This window comes from Mastomys coucha, unplaced genomic scaffold, assembly GCF_008632895.1.
Source record: "Mastomys coucha isolate ucsf_1 unplaced genomic scaffold, UCSF_Mcou_1 pScaffold9, whole genome shotgun sequence".
Lineage (NCBI taxonomy): Eukaryota > Metazoa > Chordata > Mammalia > Rodentia > Muridae > Mastomys > Mastomys coucha.
The window spans coordinates 37,208,889-37,231,678 of NW_022196915.1; the positions used below are offsets into that span (position 1 = coordinate 37,208,889).

General features: G+C 43.0%; 1 protein-coding gene across 3 annotated transcripts in view; it reads right to left on the bottom strand.

Annotated features, from left to right (window-relative positions):
• Positions 1–9,408: 9,408 nt before the first annotated feature.
• Ttc5 (tetratricopeptide repeat domain 5) overlaps positions 9,409–22,790 on the bottom strand; it is a 17,617-nt gene continuing 4,235 nt past the window's right edge. Inside the window, exons 3-10 of one of the 3 annotated variants that reach the window (XM_031361925.1) lie at positions 18,547–18,758; positions 18,045–18,195; positions 16,039–16,130; positions 14,450–14,506; positions 13,644–13,790; positions 13,292–13,506; positions 11,174–11,318; positions 9,409–10,019 (exon numbers count right to left, since the gene is read on the bottom strand). In XM_031361925.1, the coding sequence (XP_031217785.1) occupies positions 9,900–10,019; positions 11,174–11,318; positions 13,292–13,506; positions 13,644–13,790; positions 14,450–14,506; positions 16,039–16,130; positions 18,045–18,195; positions 18,547–18,758 (1,139 nt within the window). In that variant the 3' untranslated portion in view covers positions 9,409–9,899. Of the gene's footprint in view, positions 10,020–11,173; positions 11,319–13,291; positions 13,507–13,643; positions 13,791–14,449; positions 14,507–16,038; positions 16,131–18,044; positions 18,196–18,546; positions 18,759–22,790 lie in introns of those variants that run through there. The other 2 variants (XM_031361926.1, XM_031361928.1) reach the window with 2 other exon arrangements.

The following is a 22,790-nucleotide window of genomic DNA, read 5'->3' on the forward strand; positions in this document are numbered from 1 at the left end:
TACACTCACAACTGTCTGTAATTCCCATTCCAGGGGGTTCTAACGCTCTCTTTGTCCTGTGTGAGTTAAACTGACCAAACTCAGCCACACCTCCCTTTCCCAGGGAAATTCTTCCCAATATAGGTCTGCACTATCTAAGTCGCTCATCCCTGTGTCTGTCTTTTCTTCTCACTGATCTTTCACCATCCACGCAAACTTGATTAATTTACTTTAGTCCCCTAGAGTCTATATATGATTTCCCAAGGATGTTTCTAGACCTTGAAGGATTACTGCCACATCCATTATGAGTCAATATAAATAACTATAACATTTGAACAAAATATGTTGGGCGAAAACACATTACATAGCAACCAAAGCTGGGCTGAAGTCCTTTGGAATTCCACAAGTTGAACCCCCACTTTCACTCACGCTGTTTTCTGGGGAACATTTTTCTAAGCTACCATTGGAAGGTAGAGTCCAAGCTAGACAAGAAGTATCATTGGGGGCCACATATGTTGACTAAAATTCCAGCATTCGAGAGGCTGAGGCAGGATGATTTTGAAGATAGTCTGGGCTACAAAACAGAACATATTCTAAGTCCCCCGACCTCCCAAAAAGAAATTCACTGCGTACAAGAGCATAGAGATACTCTGTTCAGGTGAGTGGAACTTAGAACTGATGAGATGGCCTAATAAATGAGAAGACATGAATCGTGCTCACTTTAAAGGTGTAAAGATGTGTACAAACTTTTGTTAAATGTGCAAAGTTCAAAATTAAGAAAATAAATGGGCAGGCTGTTCAGCAGTTAAAACACTTGTTTCTCTTGCCAAGGATCCAAGTTTAAGTCTCAGCACCTACATGATGATTTAAAACTATCCATAACACCAGTTCCTGAGTAGCCAACATGATCCCGGGTATCAGACACACGTTTGTTGCCACGGACCAGGTTCATTGCGGGGACCTCATTTTCCACAGGATGAGAGTTCTGGTCAGGTGGGCAACAATTTGGCTAATGACAGAGTCAACACAAGGGAGTGCTGAATCTGAATGTATTTCTTAAAAATGGCATGAGGTTTTTACAGTCATTGCAAAAGAGAAATGAGAAATCTGGCAGCTCAGCAGATGTACCTCACATCTGGGGCCACCTGAAACACACTGGGTCTAAAGCAGCCACCTCTTCTGGACAGGCACTGCACCCCTGGGCCCTGGGAAGCTGTGGACTGCATGAATCTAAGTCCTAGTCCATCTAAGTTCTAGTTCTAGTCAGAGCACCCCTGCACAAAGTGAAAACCAGGCTTATATGTATGGTATACAGAAAACAGGGCGAATGACAAAAGTAACATAGGCAGGTGACAGTCACATCAAGATCAGTAGGATCAGGTATCTAGGTGTGATGTGAGCAGAAGAGCAGTAGTGCCCTCCCCACTGGGGCTATTTTGGTATTCCCATGCTAATTCTGTTGGAGGCAAGCACCAGGAAGTTCCAATCTAACAGTTCCTGCTAATGCCCTTAAGTGAGGTAAGCCTTCGATTACTCTCTGATATGTAAAACAATTCTGTCTCCTGTGGGACTGCCCTGAGAATTCTAACTATGTGCCTGACCTCTGTTGCTAACTCTGAGGACATCCTATCTGATAAGGTAGATTCCTTGTGAGAAATTCCAAGCTAAGAACAGCTTGGAAATAGATTAGAATATATTGGAACGTTGTGCTGGCCAGGGAACAACGCCCTTTTTTAGCTTAGCCATTTATGAATCATTTCTTGGGGTACCTTTATGCCTGAATAAGAAGACGTGTTGTGTTGACAATTGGAAAGACTAATCTGGAACACGTCTGAGTTAGGAGATGCCAACGACTGACTGAATACCCAGGAAGCACAAACTCCCTTTGAAGTCATAACTCCTCTTGTCCTTAATCAGGCTTTTACCCCCGATATTGTGGATTTTACTGGAGTAGACAAGTGGGTGTGGCAGTTTGTGCCCTTGTATACATGCATGCAAAGCACTCATAAATATAAGGTAAATCAGCAAAATTTTAAAAAATGTTTTTGACAGTCATACTGTATAGCCCTGGCTACCCTAGGCCTGGCTAGTTAAAGCAGGCTGACTTTGAACTCACAGAGACCCACCTGCCCCTGAGTCCTGCATGTTGGAATTAAAGGCATATGCTACCACACCTAGAAAACTTTAAGGAAAAAAAAAATACAATATAGTATTGGGGAATTCTACTACTTATGGTCAAAGTCTACCATGACCAGATAGCTCTCCTGAGTTCAGTGCAAAATGCAGGACTCTCTTTCCCAGTAGGGCTTCTTCTCTACCCTAAATTGAGAGCCCAACTCCCACACTCTACCAGAGGAATGTCATTTGGTCCTTGGTAAGATTATAGGTTCAACTTCCTGGAATGCCTCTCCATGCAAATAAGGTATCTCCAGAACCTTAAACCTCAGGCAGTGAAACTTTACCCTAAGAAGAACCCCTCCCCACTATCCAAGGCTATAGAGTCCTTGCTCATCCCTAACAAAGATCACAAGCTGTTTTACTGACTATTGTCTAAGAAAGCTATTGTCTAAAAGAGCTGTAACACTGAAGAATTATAACTATGAAATCTGAAATTACCTCTCCCTGGCTTTCACTGCCAGACCAGGATCAGGCTGACCCACCCATTCAGGACATTCAGGAGCTCAGAACAAAGCTCCACTCCATCCTTCCCCACTTGGTGTACAGCAGTGTCTGGACATCCCAAAGGAAGAATCAAAAAAATTGGAACCACAATATAAGTCAAGCATGATGTTACATATCTTTAATTCCAGCACTCAGGAGGCAGAGGCAGTCAGGTATCTGGAGTTTGAGGTCAATCTGTTCTATATGAGGAGTTCCAGGCCAGCCAAGGCTACATAGTAAGAACAAGAAAGAAAGGAAGGAATGAAGGAAGAAAGAGAGAGGGAGGGAGAGAGGGAGGGAGAGAGGGAGGAAAGAAGGGAGAGAAGGAAGAAAGGAAGGAAGGAAGAGAGGGGGAGGGAGAGAGGGAAGGAGGGAGGAAAGAAGGGAGAGAAGAAAGGAAGGAAGGAAGGAAGGAAGGAAGGAAGGAAGGAAGGAAGGAAAGAAGCAGTAAAACTGTGTTGCCATTATGCCATGCCACACTTATTTTTAAAAGATGGAGCTGATAAAATGGCATGGTGGGAAACAGTGCCATGTAGGCTTGATGACCAGAGAAAATCCCTGTATCATGTGTTGGGTCACATTCACAGCTATCCTGGATACATGTAGCCTCAGGCCTAGGTTGGATATGTCATGACACATCAGAAGCAATAGCATACCTATCATTCACATCTTACTTTCTAGATAATCATTTTTCAATAAAAGGTACTGACAATGATTAGAGAAATTACTTATTCTAGAGCTTGCACAAGGAAAATTCTAAATGAGCTTAGAACATCTTGTAGTTTCAGAAAGAAAATGCTCCAAAATCAAGAGCTGTCTGTCCATCGAGGCCAAAGCTGAAACAATCTCCCAAGAAAATAACGTATTAGATTAATCAAAGTATGAAATAGCCAGGCAGTGGCAGTGCATGCCTTTAATCCCAGCACTTGGGAGGCAGAGGCAGGTGGATTTCTGCCTGGTCTACAAAGTGAGTTCCAGGACAGCCAGAGCTATACAGAGAAACCCTCTCTTAAAAAACAAACAAACAAACAAACAAAGTATGAAATAAATATGTATGCACCCCCATTTCTAAAACAAATGCTCAGCTGATCAGCACCCCTAGGTGCAGTCTCTAAGACCACATAAAACTGGTGTGCTGGTATGTGCCTATGTCCAATACTGAGGAATTGAGAGAAAGTGGATCAGAAGTTCAAGGTCATCTTCAGCTACATAGCAAATCTGAGGCCGACTTGGTCCTCAAGACGCCTTCTCTTTTTTTTACTAAAGATTGGGTAGGAAAGATAGCTCAGCAGTTAAGAGCACTTTGCTATGCTTGCAGAGGTCCCAGATCACATCCCAGCACCCACAATGCAGCTCACATGTTATTTATAACTCTAGTTCCAAGGGATCTGACACCCTCTTCTGACTGAGATGGGCACCAGGCATGCACATAGTGCACAGACACACATGCAGGCAAAATACTAATACACATAAAATGAACAAATAATTTTTTTTAAAGATACTGAAAAATCAAACTTCTATCATTGCTTTCTCAAAGGTGAGCTTGGTACCCAGGTAATTAATTTCCCTTAGTAGTAATCAGTTATCTAAAAGAAAGGTCATAAGGTGTGGCTGGGATAGGCCACAAAGAGGTATGTGTTTTCTACTGTAGCTTTAAAATCATAATAGAAATTTGTGGGGTTTTTAAAATATAATTCAAGTCAACCTGCAAACATTATGTACTCTATAACTGCAACTTTATATTCTATGAGAATATAAAATGATGAGGGATTAGGAAGGAAAAACAGCTAAGTAGGAGGAACACAAAAAATTTTTAAACAGTGAATCTATGTCACATGAAGATATAATCATAAACACCTTTCAAGATACACTTATAAAACCCATATAAAATATTCATAAAGAGTATAAATTGCAGACTTGAAGTGGTCAAGGACGTCAGTATTATTAGTATTGATATGAGATGCCAAGAGGAGAGGCTGGGATTCAACAGAAAAGCAGGCACACACAGGAATGCTATACTTTGATTCAATGTTGCTATGAGTCTAAAACATAAAGTTTATTTTAAAAATATTTTACTATAACCCAATTATTGGTCAAAGCTACAAAAGTCATATTCACTCTAAGGCAAGTTTCTCATAAGGTCTGTGCTAGCAGGAGCAGCCTATGGACCACAATGCTAAGGTTCAGGGTTTTCCTTTTTCCCATCACTCAACAGGCTCGCTCTGAGCACCTCAACCAGACACTTGCTCCCCTCTCTGCTAACAGGAACAAAACTATTTATTCAGAATACAGTAGTTGGCAATGCCTAGAACCACTTGGCAGCATCCAAACCGCCTCTGAAACAACGCCCAAAGGAATCCTCTTCTCTCAGGCTCAATCCAAAGACAAAGTTCTTTTAACAAATTAGGAAAGAAACTTAAAGAAGCAGAGTTGTATCAGAGTTAGCCCGAGTTCCCTAGGCACCCATCCAGAGCTCCCTGTAACAACTGAGCTTGCTTGGCACAGGAGTGGGAGACCCCTGAGAACTAATTAGAGAAGGCTGTGAGGGTGACTAGAGAAACGTGATTATAGTAACTCCCAATTAAAAGTGCACCAGATCCCACAGCACTGAGAGACAATGACTCACACAGTTGCATCAGCATCAGCTCCCTGGGCAGAAAGAAAAGGCAATGGGGATTAGGGGCCCAGAAGTTAGCCATATTTTGGCAACCTCCTGTTCCAAATTAATACATGTATAACAATTAAGATGAAAATGGTTACTTCCTGGTTAGCTACGCTCTTAGTTTTCTATTGCTGTGATGAACATCATAAACAAAAGCAATGTGCAGAGGGTTTATTTCAGTTTACCCTCAGGTCAACTCCCATCATTGAAAGAAGTCAGGGTAGAAATTCAGGGCAGGAACCTGGAAGCAGGAACTGAGGCAGAAGACATGGACCCTAACTTGCTCAGTCTGCTTTCTTATACCACCCGGGACACAAGTCCAGGAGTGGTGCCACCCCCAGTGATCTGGGTGCTCTCATATCATTAATCAAGAAGATGCCCCACAGACTTGCCTGCAGGCAATCTTATGGAGGCATTTTCTCAACTGATACATGTAGGTTCAAGTCAAACTAACAAAACCCAGAGAGGACAGCCATAAAGAAAACCCTAGCATGTGATGAGAGGTGTTTTTACATCCATGTAAATTTATTGAGAATTTCTGTCATACAGTCACCCAGGAACTATGAAATCAAATGGCTCACAACCAAAAGGAGCCAGGTAAATGATCAAAATAGTCATTGAAGCTCCAAGAAAATGGAGACATCAAAATCTCCAGGGGTCATCTATCATGTTAACAGCTTTCATCACATACTGTCACCCAAGCTAGAAACCTGGGAAGTCACCTCAATGCCAAGTCTGCCATCAGATACACCGATACTTTTGCCTGAACACCTCATGTACTTCCTTTCCATTCTTAGTACAGGCTTAGCTTAGCATAGTAACTCTGCATTTCTTTTCTGACTAGTACCATAAACCTTTCCCCCTATAGCTGAAACTTTCTCCAATTTTTTAAAAAGATTTTACTATATGTGAATATGTGAATGTGTGCCTATGCATGCCTGTACTGTAGCAGCCAGAAGAGGGAGCCTAATGCCCTGGAGCTGGAGCTTCAGGCAGTTGTGAACTATCAGACATTCTGCTAAGAACCAAACTCAGGTCTTCTGCAAGAGCAGTGCATGCTCTCAGCCAGTGCATCACCTCTCCAGCCCTGCGTCTTGTCTTTTAACAACAATGAGCTTAATGGCACATTGTCTGTTTGTATGCTAATAAGCATCAAGGCCAGGATCTGAGCCCTTAACTTTTTCAAATACTATGGACTTTCAGGTGTTTTGCAGTTGATAAGGGTTGAACCCAGACTTTTACATTCACTGAGTGCCCTGCCACTGCTACAAACCCAGCCTCTTGTATTGAAGATACAGTACACTTGCTAAAAATTGCAAAGATATATTTCTAATAAGTAATATGCTATTGCAGCATGACTCAAACATTGTAAACTCCAGCTTGCCCAGCAGTGGAGTCTTACAGAAATAATGAGGAAACACACAGAGAAAAGGCTGCTTGTTCCAGGGCATTGGACTCCCTCTTCTGGCTGCCATAGTATAGGCATGCATAGCTACATATTCACACATAAATAAAATCTTTTTAAAAATTGGAGAAAGTTTCAGCTCTAGGGAGAAAGGCTTATGGTACTAGTCAGACAAGAAAGGTGGAGTTACTGTGCTAAGTTACCTATACTAAAAATGGAAAGGAAGTACATGAGGTGTCCAGGCAAAAATATCGGTGTATCTGATGACTGCTTGGTAGTCAAAGAAGAAAGCAGGAAGAAAGCTGGTCCACATAAAACTCATTGGAGTTCAATTGGCACTTATCAAATTAGGTCCTTCCGATCTCAGAGGCTGGGAGTCAGGGAGCCTCATCTCCAGGTGTGGGGAGACAGACAAGCAACCCATTCTTCCAGCAGTCGAGTTCTCTCAGAGGACTTTCAAGGAGACCACTGAACTTAAGATACCATTCTTTCTTCCCATACAGATTGTATATTTTATGCCATATACATATATGGGGGAGGTGTGAGTGTAGGTATCAATACTAGAAAAGGACTATGAGAAGAGAGGAACATGAATGAGCAGGACAGACATAGAATACACACGATATAGAAGCTGGGGAGATGGCGGGATGGATAGAAAGCACTTGCTGCTCTTGCAGAGAGCCAGAGTGCAGTTGTAGAGAACACAATTTGGCTGCCAATAGCCACACCAGGCAGATTACAGCCACCTCTAACTCCAGTTCCAAAGGGATCCACCACCAATGGCCTTCACAGGCACCTGCATTCACAGACACACGCCCATACTCAGACACACACGTATACACATAATTAAATGAAGTATATTTGGAAAAAAAAAATGTGACATAAAAGTTGAAGCAGTATTATGAAGAAGGGGACCCAGAGGACAGGAAGGACCAGAGGGGAAGGTGATGGAGTGACCTGAAAGGCCCAGTGGAAAGAAAGAATATATGAAATTGTCATGATGGAGACACATCATATGCTAATTTTAAAAAATACTAAGAATAAACTAGATAAGTAATATCTTAGTCTTTTATTCAAGTCTTTACAATGCAAGGCTGCAAAGCAGCTCTGAGGAGCCCCGCCACAGCTTGATCAAGGAGAGAATCTTTGATTACCTGGGAATTTCATGTCCACAACTATAGGGCAGGATGCTTCTTACCTTGTAGGTCTACTGTGACAGTAAATTAGCCATCACATGCTCAACACATTACCCAAGACACGGAGAGAAGACATCTACCCTGGGATGGTGGCGGCATGTGAGCTGAATGTGATCCCAGGCTCTCCGACTCTGGAGCTGATACTATGCGGAAACCACTCTTCTGCTGTCCCAGAAGTGGGCTACGGGCTGGAGGGACGACTCAGTGGGCTAAGAGTGCTTGCATCTCAAGCATGAAAACCCGTGCTCAAATCCCCAGCACCCACATAAAAAGCTCAGGTGACTCTTGTTTCCTGAGGTTAGAGACAGGAGTATCATTTGTGCTTGCTCAAGGCCACCAGGCTCCAGCCAGGTTTAGTGAAGAAATAAGGTGAAAGGGCGATACACCAGCAGGATAGCTGGCATCTTCCTGTAGCTTCTGCATACATGTGCACATATACCACACGCATACAATACACTCACATATATACATCATACATGCACAATCGCATACATATATACATACATACATACATACATACATACATATGTACATACATACAAAATAAAATAAGACCATATTTAAGAGAAAACAAATGGTCCATGGTACCAACACAAACATTATCATAGAGTTTCTTGTTTTAAAGCCCCAGCAGTGCCAGGCAAAGTGATCCACACCTTTAATAGACGTGATCTGCCCCAGGAGGCAAAGGCAAGTAAATCTTTGAGTTCAAAGACAAGCCTGGTCTACATAATGAGTTCTAGGCCATATAAGGCTACATAATGAGTTCTAGGCCATACAAGGCTATGTAATGAGAACCTGTCTCAAAAAAAAAAAAAAAAAAAAAAAAAAGAAAAAAGAAAAGAAAAGAAAGAAAGAAAGAAAGAAAGAAAAATTGTTTTTTATTTTTAACATATAAAAAATAAACCAATGGTAGTGCCAAGGAGATAGCTTGGTGACTCAGGGTGCTAGTTCTCAAGCATGAAGACCTGACTGAAATCTCCAGCATCCATGTAAGAAACCCAGCATAGCTGCACATGCCTGAAACTCCACCACTAAAGGGTAGGGAAAGGTGGACCTCAAGAGCTTTATGGCCAAACAGCCTAGCCAAAACAGCAAGCTTCAGGTTCAGTGAGGGACCTTACCTCAAGGCAACAGGGCAGAGGAGAAAGACGCCCCAAAGCCTGCTCTGGCCTCCTCACTCACACGGCGGGAAATTCACACCTGCATTTGCACACACACAATACACACAAAATAAGAAACAAAAATTTGAGGCCTGAATAGTTGGTTCAGCATTCATACTACTCATGTTAATTGTACATACACCACATACATACACACACACACATACATAACTGCTCATGCAGAAGAACTGAGTTCAGTTCCCAACACTAGCAACTCTCAACTGCCTGTAATTCCAGATAAACTATTTCATAGAATACCCAAAAAAGCAGTGCTAACCCAACAGACTTTACAGATCTTAATACCAAGAATCTCTATAACAGAAGACAATAAGGAGACAGAACTATAGGGTAAATTCTTTTCCAAACAAATTTAATTTTGTTCCAGCCCTAAGGAAGAGAAAGAACTTTTTTTTTTAGACAATCAGAACTTAAACATAAAAGTTTAAAAAAATTTTAAACTGCTCAAAAATGAAGCCATTAGAAAGTTGAGCCCCCTCAACAATAAATAGTAAACTGATATGTACATACATATTAGACTCAGGAAGGAGTCAAGAACAGGGATCTCGTGAACTGTCAAAACCTCTCAGGACTTGGGGTCCTGAGTCTCCCATGACATGGTCCCAACAGTTCTATGAGTTCTTCGCTCTGTCTTCAAGTCGGCACCTTTGACGAGGAAGGAAAAATAAACAAGGGTCCCAATGGCTCTGAAGAGGCCTGGGACACGACGGGAAAAGGAAAGAGGACTCAACTATGTTACAGGGCAGGGGAAGAGAAATCCCCATTTACAACACCCGCGGGGAGCTCATCTATGAGCCTCCACTGCCCCCACAAGGTCATTCACACTGTGGCCTTGAAGCCACCGTGGCAGAGGCCTGGCTGCTGGAGCTCTGTGGCTTCCCATTCACCACCAGCAGAAGGGGCGTTTCCACACGAACACTGGAGAAGCAATAGTCCTAGAAAAGACGACAGAGTCCAGTTCAGTCCAGATCTAGGACAGACAAAAACTCTAACAACCTTCCCAGTCTTACATGCATCTGCGTATGGATACAACTGAACAAACAAAGGAGAGTTTCTGAGACCGATAGGGCACCACCAATACAATTACAAGAATAAGACTGTTCTGCCATTGTTTGTGCTCCCTGAGAAGAGAGCTCCTCCGGCTCTCAGAGAATCTGCCCCCCTCCAGAGGTTTTAGAAACAGCGGCCAGCGAGAACCAGGAATTTGCTAGACTGGTTGTAAAGCCTGAAATTAACCTACCAAATACAAATAAAATTACACACACACACACACACACACACATACACACACACACACACACACACACACACACACACACACACGTACGTTTTTTTAAGCTTTAAATATACTAATCCTTAGCTATACAACAGATAGTTAACTGGATCTGTTCAGTGCAAAATAGGTTGTTGCCCCAACCTAAATGGTGTGAATATGGCTAAGTACCTCCTCTCATAATGTTTTGGTTTTATAGATTTACTTATTTTACTCTGATGTATATAAGTGTTTTCCGTACATGTATGTATGCACGTGTGCACCAATGCCCACGGAGGTCGGATGTGGGGGTGGCGGGATCAGATTCCTTGGAAGTGGAGTTACAGACGGTGGTGAGGTACCACGTGGGTGCTCGGAATCAAACCTGAGTCCTCTACGAGAACAGCTGGTGCTCTTGACTGCCAAGCAGTGCCAAGGATAGCTGAGTGGCTCAGGGTGCTTGCTCTCAAGCATGAGGACCTGACTGAAATCTCCAGCATCCATGTAAGAAACCCAGCACAGCTGCATAACTCCATTCCTGCCCTGAGTGCCTTTGCTGAAGGAGTGTGTAATGCAGAAGGATACGATGAAATAAACCTTCTCCTCCTCAACTTGTTTTTGGTCATGGTATTTTAGTATAGCAATATTTCTATTGTCCCTGAGACAAGTACAGACGCACTAGAGCACGCGCCTCTCACACAAATGTACATACAGTTCATCCACACGAGAGCACACACGCATCATGCACACAATCATTACTTTTACTTCTGAGTTTTAGAGAGAGGTTTGGTACCACCCTCAGAGACGGAGTGACAGAGACTCCTAGTCATCACTCACCTTTCCCTTGTGCTGAATTTGGTGATGCCTAAGGTTGGGCTCAGGAATGGCTACAGAGTCCCCAATGAGCACTCCCCAGCTCTGTACCACATTATACACCATCACTGCATAGCAAGGACCATCTGAATCTACCAAGCCAAATGTGCTTCCAGGTTAAAGTCAGTTAAAGAGGGAGAGAAAAAAAGTAAAGGTTTGTAAGCAGGGGAAAAATTAGAAACCGTAGTTTTAAAATATACAAAATAACAAATGCATTCTTGGCCACTTACTTAGCAATCCACAAGTACCACTATCCACTATATTATATATACAAAACACTGCAGCTGGACCCTTAACTTGGCCTATCACCTAGACCCTTATCCCTGGCCCATCAGCTGGACCATTATTCCTGGCCTATCAATTTAACTACCACACCATTAGCCGAACCCTCCACCATCACTGTCAATTTAGGTTGCCTTCACAAACTTTGGTTAACTACTACATATCAAGCATTGTTAGCAGTAAGATACTAGTACAGCTATAAATGACCCATAACCTAGCAGGAGCCAGAGAAAACCACCACCACTTGGACTGGAGAAGTAGCTCCACGAGAGAATGTTTGACTGTTGAGATATATCTACCATTCCAGTCCACAGAAAGCTGAGAAGTAAGAGGATCACAAGTTCAAGGCCAGATTGAAATACATAGAATTTACTATCAACATGCAACAAAACCCCATTCCAAAAGTCAAAAGGGAAAAATGGGGAGAAAAAAAAAAGGGGGCAAACTAGCTAGTTAAAACAGGAATGATAGGGGCTAGAGAGATGGCTCAGCGGTTAAGAGCACTGACTGCTCTTCCGAAGGTCCTGAGTTCAAATCCCGACAACCACATGGTTGCTCACAACCATCTGTAATGAGATCTGACTCCCTCTTCTGGAGTGTCTGAAGATACCTACAGTGTACTCACATATAATAAATAAATAAATAAATTTATCTTTTTTAAAAAAAAGTAATGAATGCTAAACCCAGCGTGACAGCACATCTTAGTGTTTGTGAGTGAGAAGCAGGAGGGTCCTGCATGAAGATCAGCTACACTCTGTCTCAAAACAGAAGGTGATGCCTGAGGGATGGTTCAGTGGGTCAAGCACTTGCTGTACCAATATGAGAACTAGAATTCAGAGCCCTGATCTTACAAAGGACCCAGGCTCAGTTCCCAGCATCCACACAGTGGCTCATAACCAGCTGCAACTCCAGTTCTAAACTTCACACACAGCACGCATACAGCCTACAGACAAACACTCATACACATTTTTTAACTGTCCTGTCAATTTCAGATATGAATTTAAGAATTCACAAAACTAGGCTGGAGAGACGGCTGAGCAGTTAAGAGCACTGACTGCTCCTCTAGGGAACCTGAATTTAATTCCTAGTAACCACATGGTGGCTCACAATCATCTGTAATGTCTCATGCCCTCTTCTGGTGTGTCTGAAGACAGCAATATTGTGCTCACATACATATATATATAAAGAAAGAAAGAGAGCCGGGCGGTGGTGGCGAATGCCTTTAATCCCAGCACTTGGGAGGCAGAGGCAAGCGGATTTCTGAGTTCGAGGCCAGACTGGTCTACAAAGTGAGCTCCAGAACAGCCAGGGCTATACAAAGAAACCCTGTCTCGAAAAACCAAAAAAAAAAAAAAAAAAAAAAAAAAAAAAAAAAAAGAAAGAAAGAAAGAAATCTATCTATCTATCTATCTATCTATCTATCTATCTATCTACCTACCTACCTATCTTTAAAAAAAGAATTCACAAGGCACCAAACTCGGGAAAACAACAACAAATGACTCTATTAGAAGAGTGTTAGAGGCCAGCACTTGCTGCCAAGCCCAGACACCTAAATTTGATCCTGAGACACAGGTGCTAGAAGTTGTGAACTCCCCACTTGTTGTTCTCGGACCTCCAGATGAAGGCTGTGGTACATGTGCACTACCACACATATATATACCATAAATAAACAGAACAAAACTGAAAAGGACGTAGAGCAGATCCCATAAAATAGTAAAAGTCGGTAACGTGCAAGACGGCCAAGGAAAGGCCAGGAGGTCAGAACGCTTCGTTCAGCGGGAAGGGGAGAGTGAGACTTACAAGGGGACTTTCTCCTCTGTGGTCAAGCTGAACACCACCTTTCCCAGGACCACGGTACCGCTGTTCACGCCGGGCTGCAGCGTACTCAGCGGCTTGAGTTGCAGGGTCACCTTCTGCCCAGAGGCAGACTGATAGCGCCCGTCACCACAGGGGCCCAGGAGGGCTGGGCGCAAGCTTCCCAGCATGCTCTGAAGTTTCTTGGGCTTCGTCTTCCCCTGCAAAGGAAGGAGAAATGCATCAGTCGGAGACGGGGATACTGGCGGTGTCTAGCCTTCCTCTCAATCCGCCGCCGGCCCAGTACATCTAAGCCTATCGTTTCTGATGGACAGCTTCCGCCCTTCCGCAGCTTTACCTTGCTCTCCAGGAGGCTGGTTAGCCTATTGAGGAATTCCAGGAGTTGCTGTTCGCGTTGTTGGGGCTCTGGCCACGCAGGGTCCAGCGCTGCAGCCTGAGAGAAACCCTCAAGGGCCTCCCCATAACTCTCTTCGTATTTATGTAACTGTAGAAAAGAAACCCAGATTACAAGTATAGACAGACTTACACAGAGGAAACGCTACAGTGGACTACAAATCTCGAGGAAACCGCTACTTCCGCCAAGTCATGCTCCTGTCCTGGGCCAAGGTGAAGACCACGCACAGCGCAGAGACTCACTTCTGAGAAGCTAACTCACAAACTCTGAAGCAGTTAAACTGCACATTATTCTATTTATACTTAAACGTTCACAGTTATCTAAGCCATGTCCCCACTCTCTATGGCCTTTCCACTCCCCTCATGTGACTCCTCTAGCCCGAGGACAAACTGAACTCACTCTTCATAAGAGCACTCAGGCTTTCCTTTTCCAACTCTGTCCTTATCCAACTCAGTTACCCTCAGAAGCTAAGACTCAGAGGTCAGGTTTTTTTCTTTAAAAGATATTTTTTGTTTTATAAGTGCCTTGCCTGGGTGCATGTATGTGCATCACGTGCATATCCGGGACACTCAGAAGTCAGAAGAGGACACCAGGTCCCCTCGGATTGCAGTTACAGCCACATCGGTGCAAGGAACTAATCACGGGTCCTCTGCCAGAGCACCAAGTGCTTCCAGCCCCTAAATTATCTCTCCAGCCCATCTAAGTCTTTTTTATTTTGCCATCAGATGACCGCCACCTATGGGTCTTACCGTCGCCCTGTTGAGATGAAGGTCAGGGTTGCTAGACGCTTTCCTGTCGACCTTCTCCTGTAACGGGGTAAAAGGATCACCAATAGATCCTAACTCGACTTTAAGGATGCCCAAACTCAACGTGGCCCCGATTTCACCTCCCTAGGAAAACCTGAGGTTCTTCCTTATCAAAATGTTACCTACACCCAAGCTGCTGTTCAGTTACTAAGTGCACACAGCTCTGCCTCCAATGCCCCGGAGACGCGAAGCCAATCACAGGTGCTGAACTGTGAAACAGAGGTGTAACTAACCCACGTGGTACTACGAAGCCAGATGGAAGCACTCGGAGGGTTCCCTTTTAACTAAGAAGTGAAAGGCACAGACAATGAAAGTCTAGGGCAGAAAGGACAACTTGGCACAGATCCTCTACCATAAGCACGGCCGTGGGTGCAGGCAAAGTCATGGCTGTGTACGAAATCACAGTCTGACTTTAAAACAGACTGGCAGAAGCTAGAAGCACCGCAGAGAAATGGGTAGGTAGAAACGGCAGTGCTCGTGGTTTTTTATTCCGCTCATTGCTTGGGCACTGCAGAAGCAGAAGCAAGTTTGACCAGCTCGTTCAAAGATTTTCTTTCTACATGCAGAAGAGGAAATCAGGGGTTAACAACTAGGTGGCAGAAGACGAGTACAGAATTTTTAAGACACAGTCTTTGAAATGTGAATATTCACAAAATGCAAAAGCTGGAGTTAAAAGCAGGCATGCCTAGAATACCAACTCTCAGGAGGCACAGATGGGAGGCCTCAAGTTCGAGGCCAGTCTGTGCTTCACAGTGAGACCCTGTTTATAAGATAAATAAATAATTTGGGGTAAAATACAATTCCCCTGTCCTCTGGGCAGACTCTGAGCCACACGAATGTACAATAGCTGCTTCCTTGCTCTGCCAGGAGGCACAGTGAGCAACAGTAAGTTTAAAAGAAGGCTACTGTGCCAAAGAAATCTGAAAGCGAAGAATGAAAGTGAAGGCTACATAAACGTCACCCAGAAATTCACTCAGAGCACTGACAGACAGGCACTCGGAGCTTCGAGGAGCCCAAGCCCCAAGCAAGTGTCATCAATAGAAAGACAGCTTAGAACACAGAGCAGTGCATGAGCTACACAAGCAGTACATTGACACCTAACCATGGGAAAGCCAGGGCCGCGTCGTGTAATTTACCTCAGGCTTCAGAGTGAGACCCTGCTTATAAAATAAATAAACACATAATTTGGTGTAACTACTTAAGTTAACACTACTTAATTTTCAGAGCTTTCATTTATCTTTAAAGCTATACAAGTATTCTTTTACTAAGTTTTTTTTGACCGACTAAAATAAGATGAACGTACTAAAACTGGCTCCGTGATCTCATTATGCGCGCCTGTAAGAAACTGAGACAACTCAAGGAGCTATCTGTCACCAAGGCACCGTCCCTAATATCTTCTAAGTCAGCTCTGTAGACATGTGAGATGTCAGTGATGTCTGCCAGCACTGCTCTCTCAAGGAACACAGGAAGGGCAAAGGCTCCTGATTCTGTTGCTGCCTCTACTTCCACCCTGGGTGACCACAAGTACTTACTGCTTGAGCATAGGCACTGAGGGCTTGCTGGGAGATCTTAGGATTCTGGCCAGTATTGAAATAAAGAGAAAGATATGCATTCCCCAGGATATCTGCAAGAGCAACAGCAGTGGGCCATCTCAGAGCCCAGTCCAAGATACGACCAGCAGCTCTCGGAAGTCTGTATGTTTAAAGTTTTTATTAACATATATTACTGTATATAATCATGAGTTTCACTATGACATTTCCATACACACACAAACTGTATTTTGATTATACTTATACTGTCTATTATCCCTTTCTTGTCCCCTTCCCTGTCCACTGATCCCCCTTCCCAATTAATGCCTCTTCTACTTTCATATCTATGTTCATTTTAGTCCATTAGGTTGCTGAGAAGGGCATGGACCTGGTTATTTACCGGACACCTTATCAGTGGTCACAACACTGGACAAAATGACTCTCTCACCCAAACAACCATTAACTGCCTAAACTTCCTCAGGGAGGGGTGGGGAATCTTATAAGCCCTGCTATTGGAAAAACAAAAACCAAAACCAAATGGACCCAGTTTGTGCAGGTCTTGTGCTTCTGGAAGTTTCTTTATACATTACAAATAATACTTTAAAAAAGGGATTTACTTTTATCTTATGTGTGTGAGTATTTCACCTGCATGTATGCCAATGCACTGCACCATGCAGTGCCTGTAAAGGTCACCTGCGTGTATGCCAATGCACTGCACTATGCAGAGCCTGTAAAGGGCAGAAGCAGGCATCAGATCCTTGCAACCAGAGTTTTAGATAACTGTGAATTGCCATGTGGGTGCTAGAAACTGAACCTGGATCCTCTGGAAGAGCAACCAGTGCTCTTAACCACTATGCCATCTCTCCAGCCTTTTTTCTTTTTCCTGTGACATGGTCTCACCAATGTAGCCCTGGCTGGCCTCAAACTAACAAAGATCCACCTGCTTCTACCTCCTGGGTGCTGGGTTTCAGAAGTCTATTTCTGAAAGACCCCACTTCTCAAACAAACCAGGTATTATTACTCTGTATTGATTAGTTAAAATTCTACTAAGATAAAGAGATAAACATGGTTGCCCAAAAAGAAAGATGAACAGATTTGACAAAAAAAAAAAAACAAAAACCAAAACAAAACTGGATTTACTTTTTTGGGGGGGAGGGGGGCCTTTTATGTTGATTTTGTTTTGGGAAGAGGTCTCAAGTTAACACAAGTTGGAGTTCTCTGAGAATAGAGAAAATTCAATTGATAAGATGCCTCCACCAAATTGGACCACAAGTGTGTCTGTCTGTGGGGCATTTTCCTGATTGATGGCTAATGTAGGAGGATCCAACCTACTGTGGACAGTGCCACACCTAGACAGATGGTCTTGAGTTTTATAAGACAGCAGGCTAACTGTAAGCCTAGAAACAAACTAGCAAGCAACATTTCTCCATGACATCTGCTTCAATTCCTGTCTCCAGATCCCTAACTTGAGTTCCTGCCCCGACTTCCCTTCCCAGTGGATGATAAGCTAAATGCTGAAATAAATCCTTTCCCCCCAAGTTGCTTCTGGGTCATGATGTTTAACACACAGCAGCAGAAGGCAAAGGAGGATGCTCCGCATTGCTTACAGAGAAACGTAAGTTTCCTCTCTTAAATCAAGAGAGCCAAGAGTTCCACAAATAGCAGTTCATCTCATCAAAATAAGTTTAGAGGTGCTGATGAGACACCTCAGTGGTTAAGAGTGCTTGCTGCTGAATCACACGGACCAGATTTTTCGTCTCAGCAACCATGTAATAAGCCAAGCATCCACCTAGGGGTGTACCAATGTCTTCTAGCATCCGCATGCACATGGGCAATCACAAATGCATACACCACACACAACTGTTTTTAAAAAAACAAGTTTAGGGCTTGTTTTAAACAAAGATGGCCTCAGAGTCAGACAGCACAGCTGGACTCCAGATGACTCCAGTACGTAGTCATGGCCGAGAGCCACTAGTGTACAAGCCGGGAGATCTTCTCATAACACTCACACCAGGAGCGGCCGTCAAGGACATCCATCTGCACGGCCAACTTAGCCTGTCGGACGCTATCCATGACATGGCGGGAATGTTCATCTCCAGAGTCGGTCTGCAACTGGCGGAGCACCATGGACAAGTTCTGCAGAGAGACTTTGTTCTTGCACTGTCAATGGAAAGGATACACGTGCTCAACCTTCATGACTCTACCTGCCGTTTGCAGATCCACAGTGTCCTCAGCGTTCTAATGCTTGCACCAACTGCATCTTCAAAGCCGTGATAACCCCGAATGCTAGCTTCTTCTCACCTAGGCCAAACCTGATACCATCCTTTTTCCTCTCTCAGTCCTCTGCTCCTTATCCAGCCCCTCACCCAGGCCTGCCCCCCACTCTTCCTCCCTTCTGACTCTATTCTCCTCATTCAGACTCAATTCTGATCTGGTATTCTTGTCCTAGGGAAATTCAAAGAACCAAGGGAATCCATTACTTCCCAACTACATGGGGGAATGGCAGCTCACGTGGGTGAGGGCTCCTGAGAAGCAGGTGTGGGCAGCCGCAACATCTCCTTTCTTCCAGTACACCTCACCCAACTGGTTCCAGGCTTCCACCAGCTCGGGCTCCAGCTTCACGGCCTTGGAGAGGAGCGCCTCAGCCTCGGGGCTGTAATCAGGAGTCACGTTCAGTGCCTTCCCCTTTAGCATTAGAGCCTGTGCCTCAGCCTGGACAGAACCTAGGGAAGAGGGGCAAGTCAGGCAGTGAAAGACCGGGGAATTGTTTCCCTCAATAATAAGTGGCTGCAAACATCATCTAACCTTAGTGCAGACTCAGCTTAGCTCCTTCCTGTGGATCTTCTTGGCCTTCCCTTCCAGCTCATACCCATTCCTTTATATCAGCCACAAATGCTTTTTGTGCCTGGGACCCCCGGGGCCACACCTGGCTGGGACTCAGGTAGGAAGTTTTCACTATCTTCCTTTATTATCTCTCCCGCCTCAGACTCTGCCCTGTAGCAGTCTGCTTGCTGGTGTTCCTCCTCAGCTCTGACTCCTTTTCACTGGAGAATCTCCCTCTCTGCACAGACCCAGGGCTCACCATTTCCTTCCTGCCTCTCCAGTGATATTCTCTGTCTTACTTACTACAGCCTACTTATAGGAGCTCCCTCTCTTATCATGGTTCTATCTCCCTGAGGACCTGACTCTCGGGGTGGGCCTGTCTTCCCAGTTCTCTGCCTCAGATTTTACAGGCTTTCCTCCAGCCCAACTTTATTATTCTCTGACGCCCACTGACCTAAAGAATCACTTTCCACCAGGCAAACCTCAACAGCCATACTTTCCTAAGATCCAGACAGAACAGCAAAAACAACAAATGGAACAGCAACCCAACAAAGACAAGGCCCAGAAACACCTCGATCATCCTTACGCCAGACACCTAGATGCTAGATTAAAAACCCAAACATTAACACCAGAGACACCATGTCCTCAGCAAAAGCCAGTAACACTGCAACAGTATCCTCTGAGAAACAGCTGAAACACAAGATACGGACTTCAAAACAGCAATTATGAATATGTTCAAGGACCTTAGAGAGGAAATGATGAGTAAAGCTCTTCATGAAGTCTGTCAAACACAGTGGAATTAATTCAATAAGGACAACAATAACAACAAAAATCACACACACACATACACAAACCGTCCCACCAAAATAAAACTAGAATTAAAAAATTTAAGAAGTCAAACAAAAATCTCAGGTAAGTCTCACCAACAGAATGCAAGACATAGAATCTCAAGCATTAAAGCCAATGGACACTTCAGTCAAAGAAAATATTAAATATAAAAAAATACCCAGGCACAAAGTATCCAGGAAATCTGGGACACTATGAAAAGAACAAATCTATAAATAATAGGAACAGAGGAAGAAGAAACCTACATCAAAGGCACAGAAAATATTTTCAATAAAATCATACAAGAAAAGTTCCCCGACCTAAAAGAACTTATCAAGGTAAAAGAAACATACAGAACACCAAATAAACTGGACCAGAGAAGAAATTCCCCTCATCACATAATAATCAAAGCACTAAATGTACAGAATAAAAAAAAAAAAAAAAAAAAAAAAAAAAAAAAAAAAAGGAACAGCAAAAACCACAAGGAAAAAAGACCAAGTAATATACAAAGACAGGCCCAGTACATAGAAACTGACTGTTCATTGGAGTCTCTAAAAGCCTGAAGGACCTAGAAGGATGTTCTATAAACTCATAAAGACCAGAGATGCCAGTCTAGACTATTATATCCAGAAAAACTATCAATCACAATAGAAAGAAAGAAAGATACTCACAATAAAATCAAATACAAGAAGTACCTATCTACTAATCCAGTTCTACTGCAGGCACTAGAAGAAAAACCCTAGTCTGCAGACGATTATAACACTCAAAAACACGCAGGAATGAATAACCTGGAACAGCAAACCAAGAGGGGAAAACTTACACCCTAACAACAAAGTAACAGAAATCAAAAACACTGCTCACGGATGATTCTCAGTAGCAATGGCCTCAATCCCCTAATAAAAAAAAACACAAACTAACAGATTAGATCAGAAAACAGGGTCCATCTTGCTCTTAGGTATCCCAGAAACACACCTTACCATCAAAGACAGACATCACCTCAGGATAAAAGGATAGAAAAGATATTCCAAGCAAGTGAATCCCAAAAGCAAGCAGGCATAACCATTTTAATAAGTGAACAAAAAATAGACTTCAAATCAAACTAATCATTAGAGACAGGAGAAGATACCACACACTCATCAAAGGCAAACTCCAAGAGGATATCACAATTCTAAACATGTACGCATCAAACATAAGAGTACCCGAGTGCATAAAGGAAAGACAGCTAAAATGACATAATGACCCATACACAGCGATCGTGGGTAAATTCAATACACTGCTCTTGCCAATAGATAGGGCATCCAAACAAAAACTATGAACAGGGAAAGGCTGGAGTTAAATAACACCACAAATCAAACGGACCTAGCAGATAATTACACGTCACAAATCAAATGGACCTAGCAGATAATTACAGAACATTTCACCCAAACACAAAAGAGTGAATATTCTTTTGAGCATACTCTTCTTCTCACCACCTCACGGAACTTTCTCCAAAACTGATTACATACTTGGACACAAAGCAAGTCTCATATATATAAGAAAACTGACATAACACCCTGCTACCACAGATTAATGCTGGATATCAGCAACAATAAAAACAACAGAAAGTATGCAAGCTCATGGACACTGGATAGCTCACTATGGAATGAAAAAGGGTCAAGAGAGAAGTTAAGAAGAAAATTAAAAACTTTTAACAAATGAGTGAAAATGAAAACCGAACATACTCAAACTTAGAAAACACAGTGAAGGTGGTTCACAGTGCTAAATGTCTATATACTCAGAAGACACAGTGAGTGGCTCACAGTGCTAAATGTCTATATACTCAGAAGACACAGTGAGGTGGCTCACAATACCGTGCATATATATATATATATATATATATATATATATATATATATATATAAATTGGAAGATCTCATATTAGAAACTTAACAGTCTTTACTCCCAGCACTCAGGAGCAAAGGCAGGTGATCTCCGTGAGTTCAAGACCAACATGGTCTACAAAGTGAGTTCCAGGGCAGCCAAAACTACACACAGGGAAACCCTATTAAAAAAAAGAAAAAAGAAAGAAAGAAAAAAAAGAAAAAAGAAGGAAAGGAAAAAAAAAGAAACTTACCAGCACACTTGAAAGCTATAGAAAAGAAAGAAGAAATAACACCCCAAAAAAGTGAAAGCCAGATATAAACTCAAACTCAGGGCTGATATAAACAAAAAGAAACAAACAACAAAAACTTCAAAGAATCAGTGAAACAAAGAGTTAGGTCTTTGGGGGAAAAAAAAAATCAGTAAGATTGATGAACCAGCCAAATTAACTAAAAGACAAAAAGAGAAGATGCATTAACAAAATTATAGATAAAAAGGGAAACATCATAATATATACCAAGGACATTCAGAGAATCATTAAGAACATTCTTTAAAAATTTACACTCATGGGCTGGCAAGATGACTCAGTGGGTAAGAGCACTGACTGCTCTTCCGAAGGCCCTGAGTTCAGATCCCAGCAACCACATGGTGGCTCACAACCACCCGTAATGAGATCTGACACCCTCTTCTGGTGTGTCTGAAGACAGCTACAGTGAATTACACCAGAGGGGAGCAGGAGCGGAGCAAGTGGGCTGGAGCGAGCAGGGCCTGCAGAGGTCCTGACTTCAATTCCCAGCAGCCACACACATGATAGCTCACGGCCATCTATACAGCTACAGTGTACTCATACACAAAAAATAAATAATAAAAAATATACATATACTCATGACCTACCAAAGTTAGATGAAGATCAGATAAGCAATTTAAACAGAGGTAGAAAACTTCCTAGAGAAACAGAAGCAGTAATTCAAAGTCCTCAGCAAACAAGTCTTAGAGCCAAGCTTAGGAAAGAGTTAGTGGGGACTGTATATCAGGTCAAAGGATTAGACTTCAGACACTACAATATTAGAATCTTCAAGAACACCTGACCATGCAGGTGTGGCGGAACAAACCTATAAACACTGGGAACCAAAGGCACTAGATTTCAAGATGATTTCAAGGGTGGACTGGTCTACATTTCACTGCCAGCTTGATCTACATTCACATTCTAGAACAGCCAGGGCAATATAGTTAGACCCTGTTCCAAA